At 44.7% G+C, this 14,456-nt stretch overlaps 1 protein-coding gene across 10 annotated transcripts in view; it reads left to right on the top strand.

Annotated features, from left to right (window-relative positions):
• Positions 1 to 41: 41 nt before the first annotated feature.
• LOC146206478 (uncharacterized) overlaps positions 42 to 14,456 on the top strand; it is a 26,306-nt gene continuing 11,891 nt past the window's right edge. For 2 of the 10 annotated variants that reach the window (XM_084591170.1, XM_084591161.1), the window contains exons 1-5: positions 3,438 to 3,658; positions 3,883 to 4,286; positions 4,364 to 4,460; positions 7,340 to 7,517; positions 11,771 to 11,906. In XM_084591170.1, the coding sequence (XP_084447296.1) occupies positions 3,604 to 3,658; positions 3,883 to 4,286; positions 4,364 to 4,460; positions 7,340 to 7,517; positions 11,771 to 11,906 (870 nt within the window). In that variant the 5' untranslated portion in view covers positions 3,438 to 3,603. Of the gene's footprint in view, positions 142 to 1,210; positions 1,401 to 3,140; positions 3,378 to 3,433; positions 3,659 to 3,882; positions 4,287 to 4,363; positions 4,461 to 7,339; positions 7,518 to 11,770; positions 11,907 to 14,456 lie in introns of those variants that run through there. The other 8 variants (XM_084591169.1, XM_084591167.1, XM_084591168.1 and 5 more) reach the window with 8 other exon arrangements.

The following is a 14,456-nucleotide window of genomic DNA, read 5'->3' as shown; positions in this document are numbered from 1 at the left end:
ACTAAAAAAAGCCGCCAGAAAAAAAAAAAAAAAAAAAAAAAAACTTCTATGCTGCTCGTGTCTTACTAGTCGCTGTCGCCTGTGTTGGGTGGGATATTAAGTCAGAAAAATCTACCAGTGATTAAGAGGGTAACAACTAAGGTGAGCGCATCTTTCATTTCCTTTCAGATGATAGAGAAGCAGACCAGGAACTCCGTCTAACTTCGCTTCCCCTTTCAGTGAACAATTAGGCTTAACAACGTTCAAAGGGACATATTGAAGCTGTTTCGCGAACTCTAAAATATAAGGAGAGTTACATCACCAATACCGTACTAGTATAAAGCAACGTCCCCCTACATTTTGTTTGATTCCATTTCTTAGATCGCAGTTCGAAGAACTGCGCTGAGCGTCAGGTTATGCTGTCTTTGAAAAATTACTCCAACACTCATTAACGTGAAACTGCAGTGCATAAAGTGCACCTCCAACAAGAATATTATAAACAGCATTCAGTACGCAGTAATGTGAAAGACGCCTGTGATCGTCGTAGACGACGATAGCACGCGTTCGAGAGAAAGCGGAAAAATGACAACTCCGACTACGTCGGCGTGCTAGGTCGCACTTGCAGCACATCAAAGTCGCACTGATTAGCAGTTGCTTTGAATAGCAGCATCAAATGCGACCTAGTATGCAAATAAACACGAGCAATTCAAACTAACACTCGGAACCAAAGTAGGGCTAATCTTCCAACCGTTGCGTCTTCGCCCGCCCTAAACCGGTCTATATAGAAATGGCGCGGTCTCCTCGAAGACATGGAGCTTCCTATAGAGCTATCCAAGCTTCTGCGATGGTGAAGATACAACGAAGAAACGACCATTTTGAAGAGCTGCGTTCTCCCAAATCTTATCTCACAGTCACCACCGCAAACAATAAGCGCCGAATATTAGTGCTATTCTAAAATATCCCTAAGCGACTTGTTAATGGGTCTGGAATCTACCGATCAGGGACAGGGATTTCCGTGCGTAATCCCTTCCGAATGAAGACGGCGTCTCTCCGAACAAAAGTATGAGCTTTGCGTTCAAAAACTTCTATACGAGGGTTCTTTCGTCATTGTTGTATCCACTGTAACTATCATTTGCTAGTGACATATGGTACACGTTGCTAGGTTGGTGAGCAAAGCTGAACTGCGCAATGTCCCCTATATCGCCATATTGGATGACCGTCTGGGGAACAAACGTTTCCCTAACTTCTTCGTCCGCCACTTTGTTCACGTTGTTAGGGCTCGTTTCGGGTGGAATGGTGTGCATTTTGTCGCTAAAATAATATTATCGAGTTCATACTGTATAAGGCGGTGTGCTCAAACAGCTGTAGACTCCACTCCAGTACAACTTAGCAGCGAAGCTAGTCCCGTAGACCATTATCGGGTGTGTCCGAGCAGCCTCATATTTTTTGGCCCCTTTATTTGAAATGTGCTTTTTCGGCAACGGCGTGTTCTGAAGTTCATGGTGCACTTGTGCTGCTTGTTGCTTGCATTTGAAGTGTGATTAACCGCATTGCACATTTTCTGGACGGTCTTAAACGTCCACTCAGAACAAATGAAAGTTCTAAGTGGACGTTACGATTCGTGAGCTAACGATCGTTGCGATGACAAGGCTGATATGGCTGGTTGTTACCGCGGGCTTGCCGCTATCAGCATGACTCTGTAGCTTGACCTTATTATGTTTGCTTTTCGTTGAACTGTAGTCGAGCATGTCAAATATCTTTTTTTTTGTTTTGTTTTAGTGAAAATCCCTCTTTGTTGTCTTCGGTGCCTGGTAAGAAAGGTGGTTCATTTGGAGTGTTACTTTTCGCGCATTTTCCTGCCAGTCTTGGTTTATCCTTTTCTTGAAACCCACTTGTAGTGTTCTAAAAACGACGTCCGCTTTGGTTTTTGCCATGTTATCGCCGTACATTGAATGAGTTTTCGCGAAGGGAGAGGATCGACAGCTTATATTTTGGCAGTACGAACGCATAACATGCGCAATAACGATTTCGCATTGTGGTGCAACATCGGCGCATTGTACTTGCCACGCACCGGCACAGAAATGGAAATCGGAAATGTAATAATTCTGTAATCCGATGATTTTTCAGGAGCCTCTTTGTGGTGTCGATCTACATAATTGACACGATGCTGCAGATTTTGTTTCCTGTAGTGGTGGGCTGATCCTTGTCTTTGCAAACTTTCACGCCGTTGGTTATTTTATTTGCGTGGTAACGAAACAAACAAAAAATTGCGGCATTGCCGACCACATGTGCACGAAAAAAACAAAAAACGTGTTCGTTGTGAAAAACGCTGGTTAGTGTAAGTAAGCTTTTTGTGTGTGGGTGTGTGCCGCATTACAATTCATGCGACTTGGAAAACTTGAACGATTATTAATTGAATTTTGCGTCCAAAGGACTTGTTTGAAGATAATCGTTACGTAATGCGCCACATGCATTGCTAATTTCATCGTGCGTTGTTGGTTTGCTGTTTGTGTGGACTCGAAGCGCTGCCCGGCCTGACAAAACTGAAACCACGTGTGCACACGAATATTATGCTCTCAAATCTACCAGCTATTCATCTGCGCTAAGGTTTTTAGTGCAGTGTTGGTTGTGATATTTGGCCCCACACAAATTCGTGCATGTACGTTTTTATTTAGAGATGAACTGTGGCCGGTGAAGCACGTATCCGTGGCTCCTAAGATGTGTTGCACATGTCATATAAGTGCGTTTGCATTGAAAAGCCTGCACATATTAGCAGTCGGTGTAGAGGGTACTTCAATAAGTTCTAATCGGTCGTGAGAAAAAGAAGAAAAAAAAAAAGATTCCAGTGTGTACCAGTGTAATGTAAAGAGCAATGTATTTGAGCTCGTCAAACAGATAAATGTTGCATTCTTAATGTAGATTTCAGTTGGGTTTATGGGCTTTTAGGAGTTTACCCAACAGTAGCCGTGGAGGTTGCCTGCTCTTGACTGATGTTTCATGTTTTATTTATGCGTTAGTATAGTTCGCACTTAATTTTAACAAATTTTAAAGGGTGCTATAGAAAAAAAAATTTTATAGACGTGAAAGTTCCACAAAACCTGGCCGCACAACAGAGGCGCTGTGTGCACGGTGGCTGGGATCGAGTCTGGCCACAATGAATCTGTTGTGTGTGCGTACGTGCGTGCCATGGTGCGTGCGTTTCTTTTTTTTTTTTGCCACTTCTAGTTTCGCCGATTTGTTTTGCTAAATGGGCATCGCCATCGTTCGTACTTAGGACGCCCTAGGGAGCTATGGAAACATTTCCCTATTAATAGTTGTGTGTGGTGATTATTGCTCTCACATATGTACCAGATATGCTTTTTATGACGAAGGAGGTCGTAAGAACCATCGCCAATCATGTAAGTTGATTGCAGTTAACTCGTTCTCAAGCATTCTATAGACGGAGCACTGCGTTTTTATCTCCGATGTGCTAGGGAAAAAGTCTCTTTACGGACACTTTGTAGGGAATTGTTAGCGAATTCAGCTGCAGGCACGTTTTATGTTGTCGCACAGCGCATCCCGGTACACGTGCTTTCTGCATCGCATGCCGCGGCAACTGACTTGCTTTATGCAGGCCTGCATCAGATGGTAGCCTTGTTTCGTGGCGTCGCAAAATATGGCGATTGCGATGCGGTGGAACGTAAGTACCTTCTGGTACTCCAAGTTTTTTTATTCGTGCTACAAGCGTTCCAGCACTATCGCAGTTTTGAGCTCAATGTACGACAGCCCCTTCGAATTAGCACTGCCTTCGTTGGCAGACTTGTACATTTTTCCGTGAATGAAACGAATTCAAGTTTTTAAATGCTTTCCATTCTGTTTCTCCTGCATTCGCTGAACTGAGTGGAAACGGCCAATATTTTCCAGAGCAAATGGAAGAGCAAGTGACCGCTCTCGTGCCGCTGCACAGCAACCAAGTTGTCGATGTCACGGCCGAAAAGAGGTCCGCCAAGCGCAAAGCAGGGGAGAGCTCCAACACATCCGGAGGTATCAAGTGGTACAAGCAAAAGTTTCGCGACTCGTGGCTACAGGATGAGCGCTTCAAAAACTGGTTGGTTAGCGTGCCGGGAGACCCATACCGCGCAAACTGCAAGTTGTGCAACGCCGATCTCAGAGCTGGCAAAAGCGAGCTGGAGAAGCACGCACGCACCAAACACCACCGAGACACTGTTAAAGCGGTCGAGGACGTGAGGGCCTTGCTGGGGTTTGCCAATCAAGCTGAGGCCCAGCCTCTGCCTGAAGTGGTGGCTGATGTGCAGTCAAATGATCAGGTGGGTCCACACTGCCACATTGTTACACTCCACTGTGGGCTTCCTTTGGTGTAGGCAGACTAAACGCGCTCCTCCAGTCTAACAATTCGTTCCAGGTGAATGATGATGAGCTGTCACGCCCAGCTCCTGTGGCTTCAGTCGGGACACAGAGGAGGAGGACTTCTCCACTGCCCTGTGAGTCCTGTTCGTTCTACTTTGTAGTGGCCCATAATGGCCGTATACTGGTTGTGAAGGATATTTGAGAACACAGTGTTGACTTCAGCAGATAGCCATATCTCCACCAAATTTGAGAGCGGCGTCTGTCACTGTTTATTTTTAAAATTATTCAATGAATCTGCCATCCGCAGCAAGTACCAGTTCAATTCAGCCTTGGAAAAGACTGCATGCTTGGGTCAGGTGGTTCTTAAAGGTGCTGGCAGTTCAATTAGCTATGGCAGCCTTCAGCGAGCCTTTCATGTTATGTGGCTGTTTCCCGGCCTCCATCCCAATGATGCACCAGATGTAGTAGTCATAGGTGGAAGTACTTCTCCATTTGCTCCATTCTGCTCCAAAACGCAATATTGCTCCAAAACTGCTCCAAATGGGCTGCCTCGATGTATTGCCATCAAATTTAGTGAAACACTGCTTTGCCGCTCGATGCATCATTAATAGTATTGCCTACGAAAAATGCGATTTGATGCAATTTTAGTAGACGACTGCGAGAAGCACAGCATGGTGATGGCATGTTGTGAATTGAGTGTACACGGTATAGGGGCTGTCCTAGTAAACGTGATGGTAGCACGCCAGTGGCACCGGTATCTCTCGCTGAGCCTAATACATTTTTCATAAACTAGAAGAGCATGGAGCGTAATAAATGTTTGTTCACGAGTAAATTTTAAATGAAATGATTGGCAGGAATTGATTGGCAAAGAAGATGGTGTGACATAGCACTTTCTCTCTGCTGCCACAAGCTGTTAGGAAACTTGTATGGCTGCAAAGAACTACACGAGTTGTGCCAATGGTTCTGCTGTGAAAACAAGCAGGTACTTCATCATTGGGGCTGTCATGCCTATTCTAGACAAAAACATACTTGAACTGCTATGGGAGTAATCGCACTTAGGTGCCAATCAGTAAAAGTGTTCTCAGGAGTGTTGAAAAGCCAAAGAGGGCTTATTGCCAGCATGTCGAAATTAAGGAAGGCCCAGCATAGCTGAAGCCGCTGCCAGAAGCCACTGTCACGAGCCCATCAAGTAAGGAATCTGAAGGGGGAAGAGGCTGTCCTTGAGTGCTGACTACCCTCCCTGAAGGCACTACTGACCAAGGCATAGGATCAAAAAGCACATGAACAAGATAGGGAGTGGAAATGTGCTGCTCATCGATGTGATCTCCAATCTATGGGTGGTGCTTGAGCACGTCAAAATGGGCTGTCTCTCTGAATCTTATCAATTCAAAATAGTGAACAGCTTTTAGTTAAAAGTAATAAGGTTAACTACTGGGCAAATTGGTAATCGTGCCAGCCTCGTCTTGTTTCCTCCTCTTCTCTGTGTTATGTCTTTTGGCTGGTTTAAAATTAAACTTGATGTTCAGTTATGAAGTGTAAAAGCAAGCAATTCATTTGTTGCTAGTCTATTCCAAAGTTTTACTCAGGTTGTGTTATTTTAAGAATCTGTGAATGTTAGTCTGATTGTCTTGTCAGAGATGTGTGCACACTCGGTAAAGCAAAGAACGTTGAATAAAAAGTAATAGATTGCAATTGCATTTTTTATGTCAGGAAGTGAATGTTGCCGTTATTAAAAGCGTTTGAGTCTAGAAACAAGTCTCAAAACATAAATTGCGTGCTCTAAAACTCTCGTTTTATTGCTCCAAAGCTGCTCCAAAATGCTTGAGCCTGCTTCTACCCCTGAGTAATCGAGCGGATTTGAATCTGGAGAACTAGGAAGCAACAGATTGGGAGTGATGTGGTCGTGGAAGCTGTCGGCTAACCACTCCTGGATAATGCAAGCGATGTGGGCAGGGAGCTGAATCTTACTGAAAGACATGAGATCTTTCTTTTGAAACAGTCTCTGTCCAGGGCTTTGCTGCGGTGTCAAGCAACTCCACATATCCTGCAGCATTAATGTGGAGTTCTTCTGCAAAAGACGTAGGGGCATGATGTCACCTTTGTTGCTGACGGCAGCTAACACCATCACAGTGTGCATCAGAGCTTGCATGCACTGTCATTATGGCGGTTACCTTTTTGTTCCTGGCCAAGGTTCTTTTCACCTGAGAAAGACAGAGCATTCCAGTATTCTCAGGCTTCAGTTCACTTAGTAATAGCTGACCAGAGCAGATGATTCTCCATAGTTTCATCAGACACGAAGTGCGCCCTCCTCATGACATAGAAATGGCGCCTCAAGTTCTTGGGCACAGCGAGCCTGTCAGTCGACTCTGTCATTTGTAGTTCCTTTGCAAATGTTTCTCAATGACTTTCCTGGGTCATAACTCACAATCATTTTCAGCCGCTGAAGAAAATCTTATGTTCGGGCAACATCTGACCCTTGAGCAGATCAGTTCCTTCCACAACTTGTAAACCAAATACTTCTTTAAGTTCAGAAAGGTGGCAATTTAGAAGTCGCTGTGGTGTGCAGCCAGGGCAAAGAGGACTGCACGGCTTTTCATTTTCTGTGTCGATCTGTATGGTTTCCTCGTGTAACTAACTTCACAATAGAATTATAAGGTGTCAGAAAAAAAGAAGTTGCATGCCTAGGTAGATATGGTAGACTGCTGGCGTCTATAGCAATAAGGAATGGTGTTATCAAATACATTGCGCACCTTGTGTGCCATACAACCCTATTCAACAACTGCTTTGTTTCGTCAGAAGGGTTGCACTTTGACAATGTGTGATTCAGATCCTCTTTGTTAACATATTTAGTGTTGTCTGGCTCACTGTTGTGTACAAAGGGCTGTTATATGCAGGAGCGCAAGTCCTTGGTCATGTGTGTCCAGAAGTGTGGTCAAGAGATATTTTTGAGCTTTATATCGAATTTGTGTTTGTGGTATGTATGCAACTGATCACTGGTGCATTCGGATTTCAGCAGTGGTGTCAGTGCCTGCTGCCCGGTGTCAAATGCCATCGTTGGATTACTTGCCTCGGGTGCAGTGTCAAGCACCAGACTTCAAAGGCATTGCTGTGGTGGACAGCCAGATCCGTGAGATCCAACTCAGTGACTATGAGGGGAAATTCTTGCTGCTGTTTTTCTACCCTCAGGACTTGTGAGTATATTATGTTGCACATATGACAAACAGTTGAATTGCATGGGCTCTTTTCAATGACAGTTTCTTGCACATTGCCAGTATTTAAACTTTGTTACAACTGGCCATGCTGCTGTGAGAAAAAACAAACCGGCATGTTTGTGTGGCAAAAATCCACTGAGGGGTGGGGATGCTAAAAGAAAATATTGATCGAAACAAGAAGTTATGCAAAGCAGGTAGATTGTAGTGAAATCACCCTTGCACCAAACCTGATATGCTGTGCCGTCCTGATAAGGTAAAAATTGCACTAAATTGCTCCAAACACATGCTACTTTCAAAATTGGTCTGCATTGTGTGCATCCTGATGCACTCATCTGCAATGGGAATTATATCACTGAATTATATTAGCATTATGTTTAAATGCATCTGCCTGGATGCTTACTTTGCCCCGCCGGGGTGGCGCAGTGGTTATGGCGCTTGCGGGATCAAATCCTCGGTGGCCGCTTTTCTATGGAGGCGAAAAGCAAGGCACCCAATGTGCTGTGCGATGTCAGTACATGTTAAAGAACCCCGGGTGGTTTAAATTTCCGGAGTCCTCCACTGAGCCTGAGTCTCTTTGGGACGTTAAACCCCACAAACCAAACCAAACCAAACCAGGATGTTTACTTTGCTTAGTGCGGACGAGTGACAGCTTATAGAAAGAGACCATAAGCTGTCGCTCCACACACGGGTATGGCAGCGACACATAGACAGTGCTGTATGCTATGCAGTCATTTGCTTGAGCCTAATATATTATGGTTGCTTTTGTAAAGTCTGTTTGTGAAAATTTTAGAGGCAGCATGGCCAGCAGTGAAAATGGCTGCAGCTCGTAGTCCACCCTTCCACTTTAGGCTAAGAGCTGTATTTCACCTCAGTTTGAAAACGATTCCTGCGCCTGTATACCGAGTTTGCGTCATTATCGAAAGTGTCGCTATCTCCCCGACCTCGAGTCATTTGATCGGTGGAAACGCTGGAACATGATGTTGCCACCTCTTCTGGCCCTGTAGTGGCAACACCCGGTTCCCGCGATTCAGCCAATCAAATGACACAAGGTCACGTGAGATAGAGATACTCTGATAACAATGCAAACTCGGAATATGGGCCTGATCAGTGCAGGCAGCTGAGGCAACAACTAATCGTACTGAATGCAGAATGATATCGCATCTCTTCATTGTTGGGTTCAGGCAAAATGAATTAATTTATTACCCGCTTTGTACAGTTGAAACTGGTTGTAACAAAATTTAAAAAAAGTGCAATTTTTCATGACATATGATTTTGTTATATGCAGTTTTCATGTGAAGATTTTAAAGAGAAATGCAGAATAGAAGCTAAAATGAGAAATAAATGTGAGGGAAATTGCTGAAAATGTTTGCAGGAAATGGTAAAAAGGCAAAAAAAAAAATATATAGAAGCTGCCCAGGGTTTGGCCACTGACCAGCGTCATTTTATTCCTGCGACTGTCCGAGAGCTAAAACATGTTCTTAATCTTCGGCCATTCCAGAAAAGGACTGTGCATGGGTACTGTTGTATACGGGCTTATTTCTAGGCTTTGATCCCACGTAAAGGCTACAAAAGGCATCCATATGCGCCAATCAGCTTCAAATGTTCAAAAATGTTTTGACTGTTTTCAGCTGGCCCTGCACCTCAGTTTTACTTTAGTGTCTGGACATCTAGAGGCTCAAGAGCATGGAAAAGAATTCTGAGTGCCTTCAGGCAACTAAAAAAATTTCCAAGTGATCAGTGATGTTCATGCACCATATTCGGTGCTAAGACATACCGTGGCACCACCTCTCGGAAGCGCCTGCGTGATGAACTAAGTGGGATAATGCATGTTGAACTGCTGCTGTAGGATGCTTTTCCTGGGCAGTTTAGTTGAACGTTGGTATTTCGTTTATTGATTTAATTAATATACATCTCTGTCTGGGCCTGTATAAGCTTAATTAGTGGTATTAGACCCACTCATTCGGTAAGAAAGCACTTCACCAAATCAGAGTTATCGAAGTTTGCAAGCTTTACTGCGACAGCGACGCGCACCGGCTGCAGTATTGCTGTCGCTGCTAGGAAAAAAGAACACGACTGAAGCTGCTACACAACCAGTCAGATGTAAGCGACCACTGAACAGGTAATGGGCAAGAAGACTGTCAGTAGCCCGACAGATGTTAAGCACCTTCGCATAGCGCCTGCGGAAGCGGCACCATTCGCCTGCTCCATTCAACTTAGTAGAGCAGGCAAGTTTGACTGTGGGGATGACGTGGATTAATTTTTATAGCAGTGTGAAGACAAGCGTTCCACGCAGGGAATTCTTGTGCACTGACTACTGTCGTTGACACTCTTGGTTGAGCAGATATTTGTTTTCCCCATGCAAAATAGTGTTTTTTGTATGCATATACCTCAGCACATCACAACGTGCATGTAATGCTCTTTCGTTTATTCATACACTCTGTCATTTGAAATAACTACAGTACTGGAGACTCTGCCTGAGGCAACTTACCATTCATACTGCTGCCCGAGGCGGCAGAATCTTTTAGTTCACTTCAGTAAGACTTTCGTGTCAACGCGTTCATTCAGAAAAATTTCAGACCTTCTGGCTTTCACACGATCCTTCCTTTCTCCGGGAGGCTACGGCTTCATGACGAAGCCAGCATCTTTTCCATTCTTTCAGCAATAGGATCATTAGCTTCACAAGTGATAGGCACAAATTAAAATGCATGCGCAGTTCCTTCTGCCGATCACTGAACTGTTCAGTGCCAGCTCCATGGACAAAATCTTGCTGTCTGAAATGTCTGCTGCACTTATGAGAAGGACCACTCGCTTCTTTACCCATTCAGGTCTTGATTAAGGAAGATTCTGTGATAATATTTTTCTGGTAGCAATGAGAGCTTGCACTGGGTTGCGTCGCTTACGTCCGGGTAAAGAGTAATAACGGACGGTAGCAACAGCTTAAATAAATTTCAGCAGTCTCTGTAATGATGCAAGATCAAAAAGTGCAGTGCTGGTACTCATTATCTACCAGTGCTACAGAAATAAACGTGACTATTAGCTTTTAAAACTCAAATTCAATCGAGCGTCTGCTCCAGTAGCAGTAAGAGCAGTCACGTGATCCCACTTGCTTCCCTTGGTCGACACTAGCACCTTTCGCTCCAGTGGTCGCGCCCAGTATTGACAAGCATTACTTTTTTAGAGCTTGCTACATCATTGTTTCATTGCATGGATGGATGAATTATAGAAGCATCCCCTTCGAAACAGAGTGGTGGCAATTCTTACCATGTTTCTTACGTAGATTATTGTCTGTGTTAAAAAGCATATAAATGTGTGCCAAGCTGGAGTGGCATCAGTGCATTAATGCTGCCGCCATGCTCTTTGTGCCCTCTCCTTCCCTCTGTTTGGCTGCCATGCCAGTCATTGTGCCTGGCTAGCCTAGTATCCTCTCCATGGTTTGCCAGGAATTACTAAAGCAGCATGTGCAGCGCAGACCAAGTGTGTGTGTGCGCACTGAGCAGAGGCTGCATCTGTGCGTCAACATGGCTCAGTGCTCTCTGCCTCCTACCACATTATGTGAAAGGCCCCTTCTAACCAAGGTGTATGAAGCATGCCTGCGTAGCCTAGGAGTAGAGTGTCTGACTTGGGGTGCAAGGGTCCCCAGTGGGTTCAATTCTCATCTCACCCCGCCATATGAAAGGAGCTGCTTGAGTTGGTAGCTCTTTCCAACCCAAACATGGCATGTGGTCTTGTGACGTCATACCAGACAATGCACGACCATGTCACTTGCCAGCTACCACCTAGCAGAGGGATGCTCATGATTTTTGGAGGCTGCGACGTTTCAGGTTGTCGATAATACCATCAGGAAATTCTTTTTCAACAAGGGGGTACTAAAGTAGGCCACTATCGCACTTGTCAGGATGACTACAGTTCTAATGCAACAGAGAGCCTGTTGCCTATTATTGGTAGGAGCACTGCCTCAGAAATCAGCTGTGACAACTTGGTCATTCTGGTCATTCACAGGTGGCAGCCGGACGGTGTCTGGGGTGAGGCGCCAGTCACAAGTTGTTTGGGTGCATTTTTGCCCACTTTGTGCATGGTCTTAGTGTTCAGGGGCAAACACACTTCAGAATGCAATTTCAACTAATATTTTTTGGAAAAGCACTTTTAGCTTCCCTTTAATGTCTGACTTTTGCAGCCAGCATTTATTTGACCTTTAAGGTTCTGCTATATGTGCTGTTTCTTTTTCCTTGCAGTTCCCTTGCTTGCCCCCATGAACTTGTTGAATACAGTGAGCGTGCAGCTGAGTTTCGGAACCTCAACACTGAAGTTGTGGCAATATCCACAGACTCGTACAGCACGCACCTTGCGTGGACTAGCACTCCAAGAAAGGTATGCATTGATGCTTTTCCAATGTGATAATGAAGTGGAAGCTACTTTAAAGCCTGCTTTATGAATAGCTAGTAATATTTTGTTATTTCAGTGCATCTGAATAATGATGCATATTACATTGTTTCAGTAAATATATTCTTGTTTACAAGAGGTAACAATGTGCATGAAAGTTCTTAAAGAGCCACTGTCCAGGGAAGGCCCTTTTAAGAAAAGGAGCCCAGTGTTTCGATCAGGTACCGGAGATAGTCTGTGCAAAATTCTACAGCGGCATGCGCGCCACAAAGCATCGAAAATACAATTCAAAGCTCCCTCATGCTCTCCTTTGAGAAGCCAGCTTCACCGCTTCCTGCGCTGGCCTGACGGGCCCCGATAATGACGTACGTACCGGGAACGACGTCCGTTGGTCCGTCTCGCTGACTGACGGGAGAAGGATGGGTGTCTACCGCTCGCAGCGCGCTTTTCCCTCGCCACGGCCAGACTGAATCCAGCGGCGCGCACTCCCTCGACCGTTTTTTTTTTTTTTTTTCGCGCTCGCGGAGAGCCACGCCCCACCTCCCGCCAAACGCGGAGGAGGAAGGGGAATTTGTATTGCGGAGGCTAGACGACCTCGGGCAGGAGAGTGAAAAACCTTTGCGAGGGAACGGAAGGAGAGAGGCAGGATAGAATCGGGTGATTGCGGGGGCTGTAACTGCGTTATTAGTTACTCTTTTCAAAAACATTTTGCGGCCTTGCGTTCCAGGGGCGAAGTCTCACAGTCACCGGGGAAGAAAATATTTTCGACCGGAGGGTGGACAGTGGGCCTTTAAGTGGCTGCAAGTTTTTTCATAAATGTGCTCAGCATTGCTTTGTCACCTTCCATGTTGTAAAAGTTTTTTTCACCCTGAGATATCTGAAAAACTTATTTTCATCGTAGTGAAAATTGGCTGTAGATGGTCAGCGTAAAAGCTACTTTAATTGCTTGGTGATGCCTTGTCGGAAAAATGCAGAGCAGCGAGAACTGCAATATGGATATTGTTAATGCCAAGGTAATTGGTTTCCTAAGGAAGTAGTGTACATACTGAGCGCTCACTGTATAGAATATACAAAGACCACACCTACTATATTTTCGTGATTCTAAGCACCCCCTTCCCCCTTATTTTGCACAATTTTGCTGCGAGGTATAACTCTATCAACATGTTGTCGCATGGTCCTGGGATTGGCAGCCATTCGGTGAACCCAGCAGGTTTTGCATGCATCATGGGCCCGTGTTGCTTTGTTTGGAGCCAAATGTTAGGCAGCCACAGTGGAAGTCGGAATAAGTTTGAAGAGAGCTGCCACAGCTTGAATTCGAGTTGGACTGTAATCGCGTTTGTAAATGTTTGCCAAGTTTGTTTGAGAAATGAAATTTATTTTGTCGCACCTGTCTCACCAAGCTATCGCAGCAAAAACAGAAGAGATGGGGGGGGGGGGATCATTTTAGATTTTCCGAACCCCTCCCCCACTTTTGTCGTCACAATTGCGAAAAAAATTGGGGTGCTTAGAATCGAGTAATTACAATATTTATTACAGCTTTCAAAACGTGAGACCTAGTGATGTGTACTACAATGTTGTTTTTTAACACTGTCATTGTTGGTGAGGCTTTTAATGCATTTCTCCAGAAGCTGGATGGTAGCATTTAGTAGCTGTACCTGGGTACTTGTCATAAGCACCTAGTTGGTGAGAGTTTACGGGGTAGATGATCTGGCATTATGCTCGTAGAAGAAGAAAGTGATTTACTATATTATGTTTACTTGCTTGGCATCACAGGTTTCTGCCTAGCAGTTATGCATGCAGTTAAAAAGGAAGCAGCTGAGTGTGGCATTAGGTTAAAGGGGGACCCGGGTCACTGCGGCTGAAAATCAGTCAGAATATTGGATTTCCTTTCTTTTCCTTTTATCACCTTTGAGATCTTTCTGCAGTCACCCCCGAATTTCAGCTGAAAAATACCGCCTAATTTGTGCGCTGTAGTGTTCCCAAAAGGCAAATATGTGCGCGTGGCCTTTCAAATTGCACCAAACTTTTATTTCTCACAGTTCAAGAATTACACGCTCCAGAGGCATCATTGGTCTCATTTGAAAGATTGCTGTTCAGGTTACAGTGAAATCTCGTTGATGAGATTTTTAAGGGAATGGAAAATTAAAACATGTTATCGAAATAAGCCCCAAAGCGTTGTGAATGAAACATACTTGGCACAGAACTTACTTTTATTGGGGAGTTTTCAATAACCTGTCATTTTGCATTGCAATGTCCAGAAGCAAGCTTTTGTGAAATTTACAGAAATAAGTCGCAGTTGCATTCCTCAGCTCTACACCTGCCACAAAGCCCCTAAGAGCTTAAGGGTCTAAAACATGGCAGTCTGCCAACTTCACGAAAAGGGGCACCCTGTAGATCTGGTCAAAATATATACTTGTAGATGGTAGATGCTTTCTGTGGGGATGCAGGGTGAGTGGGGCATGCAGCATCTTGGCAGGCTGCCAAGGTATAGCTGGGGACTGGCAGAGTAAGGGTGTTAAAATGATGGACCTGCTGTGA

The sequence above is a fragment of the Amblyomma maculatum genome, chromosome 1, assembly GCF_055883805.1.
Source record: "Amblyomma maculatum isolate TAMU_Amacu chromosome 1, ASM5588380v1, whole genome shotgun sequence".
Lineage (NCBI taxonomy): Eukaryota > Metazoa > Arthropoda > Arachnida > Ixodida > Ixodidae > Amblyomma > Amblyomma maculatum.
The sequence above is the reverse complement of the archived record's forward strand: the minus strand, read 5'-3'. Positions and strand labels throughout refer to the sequence as shown.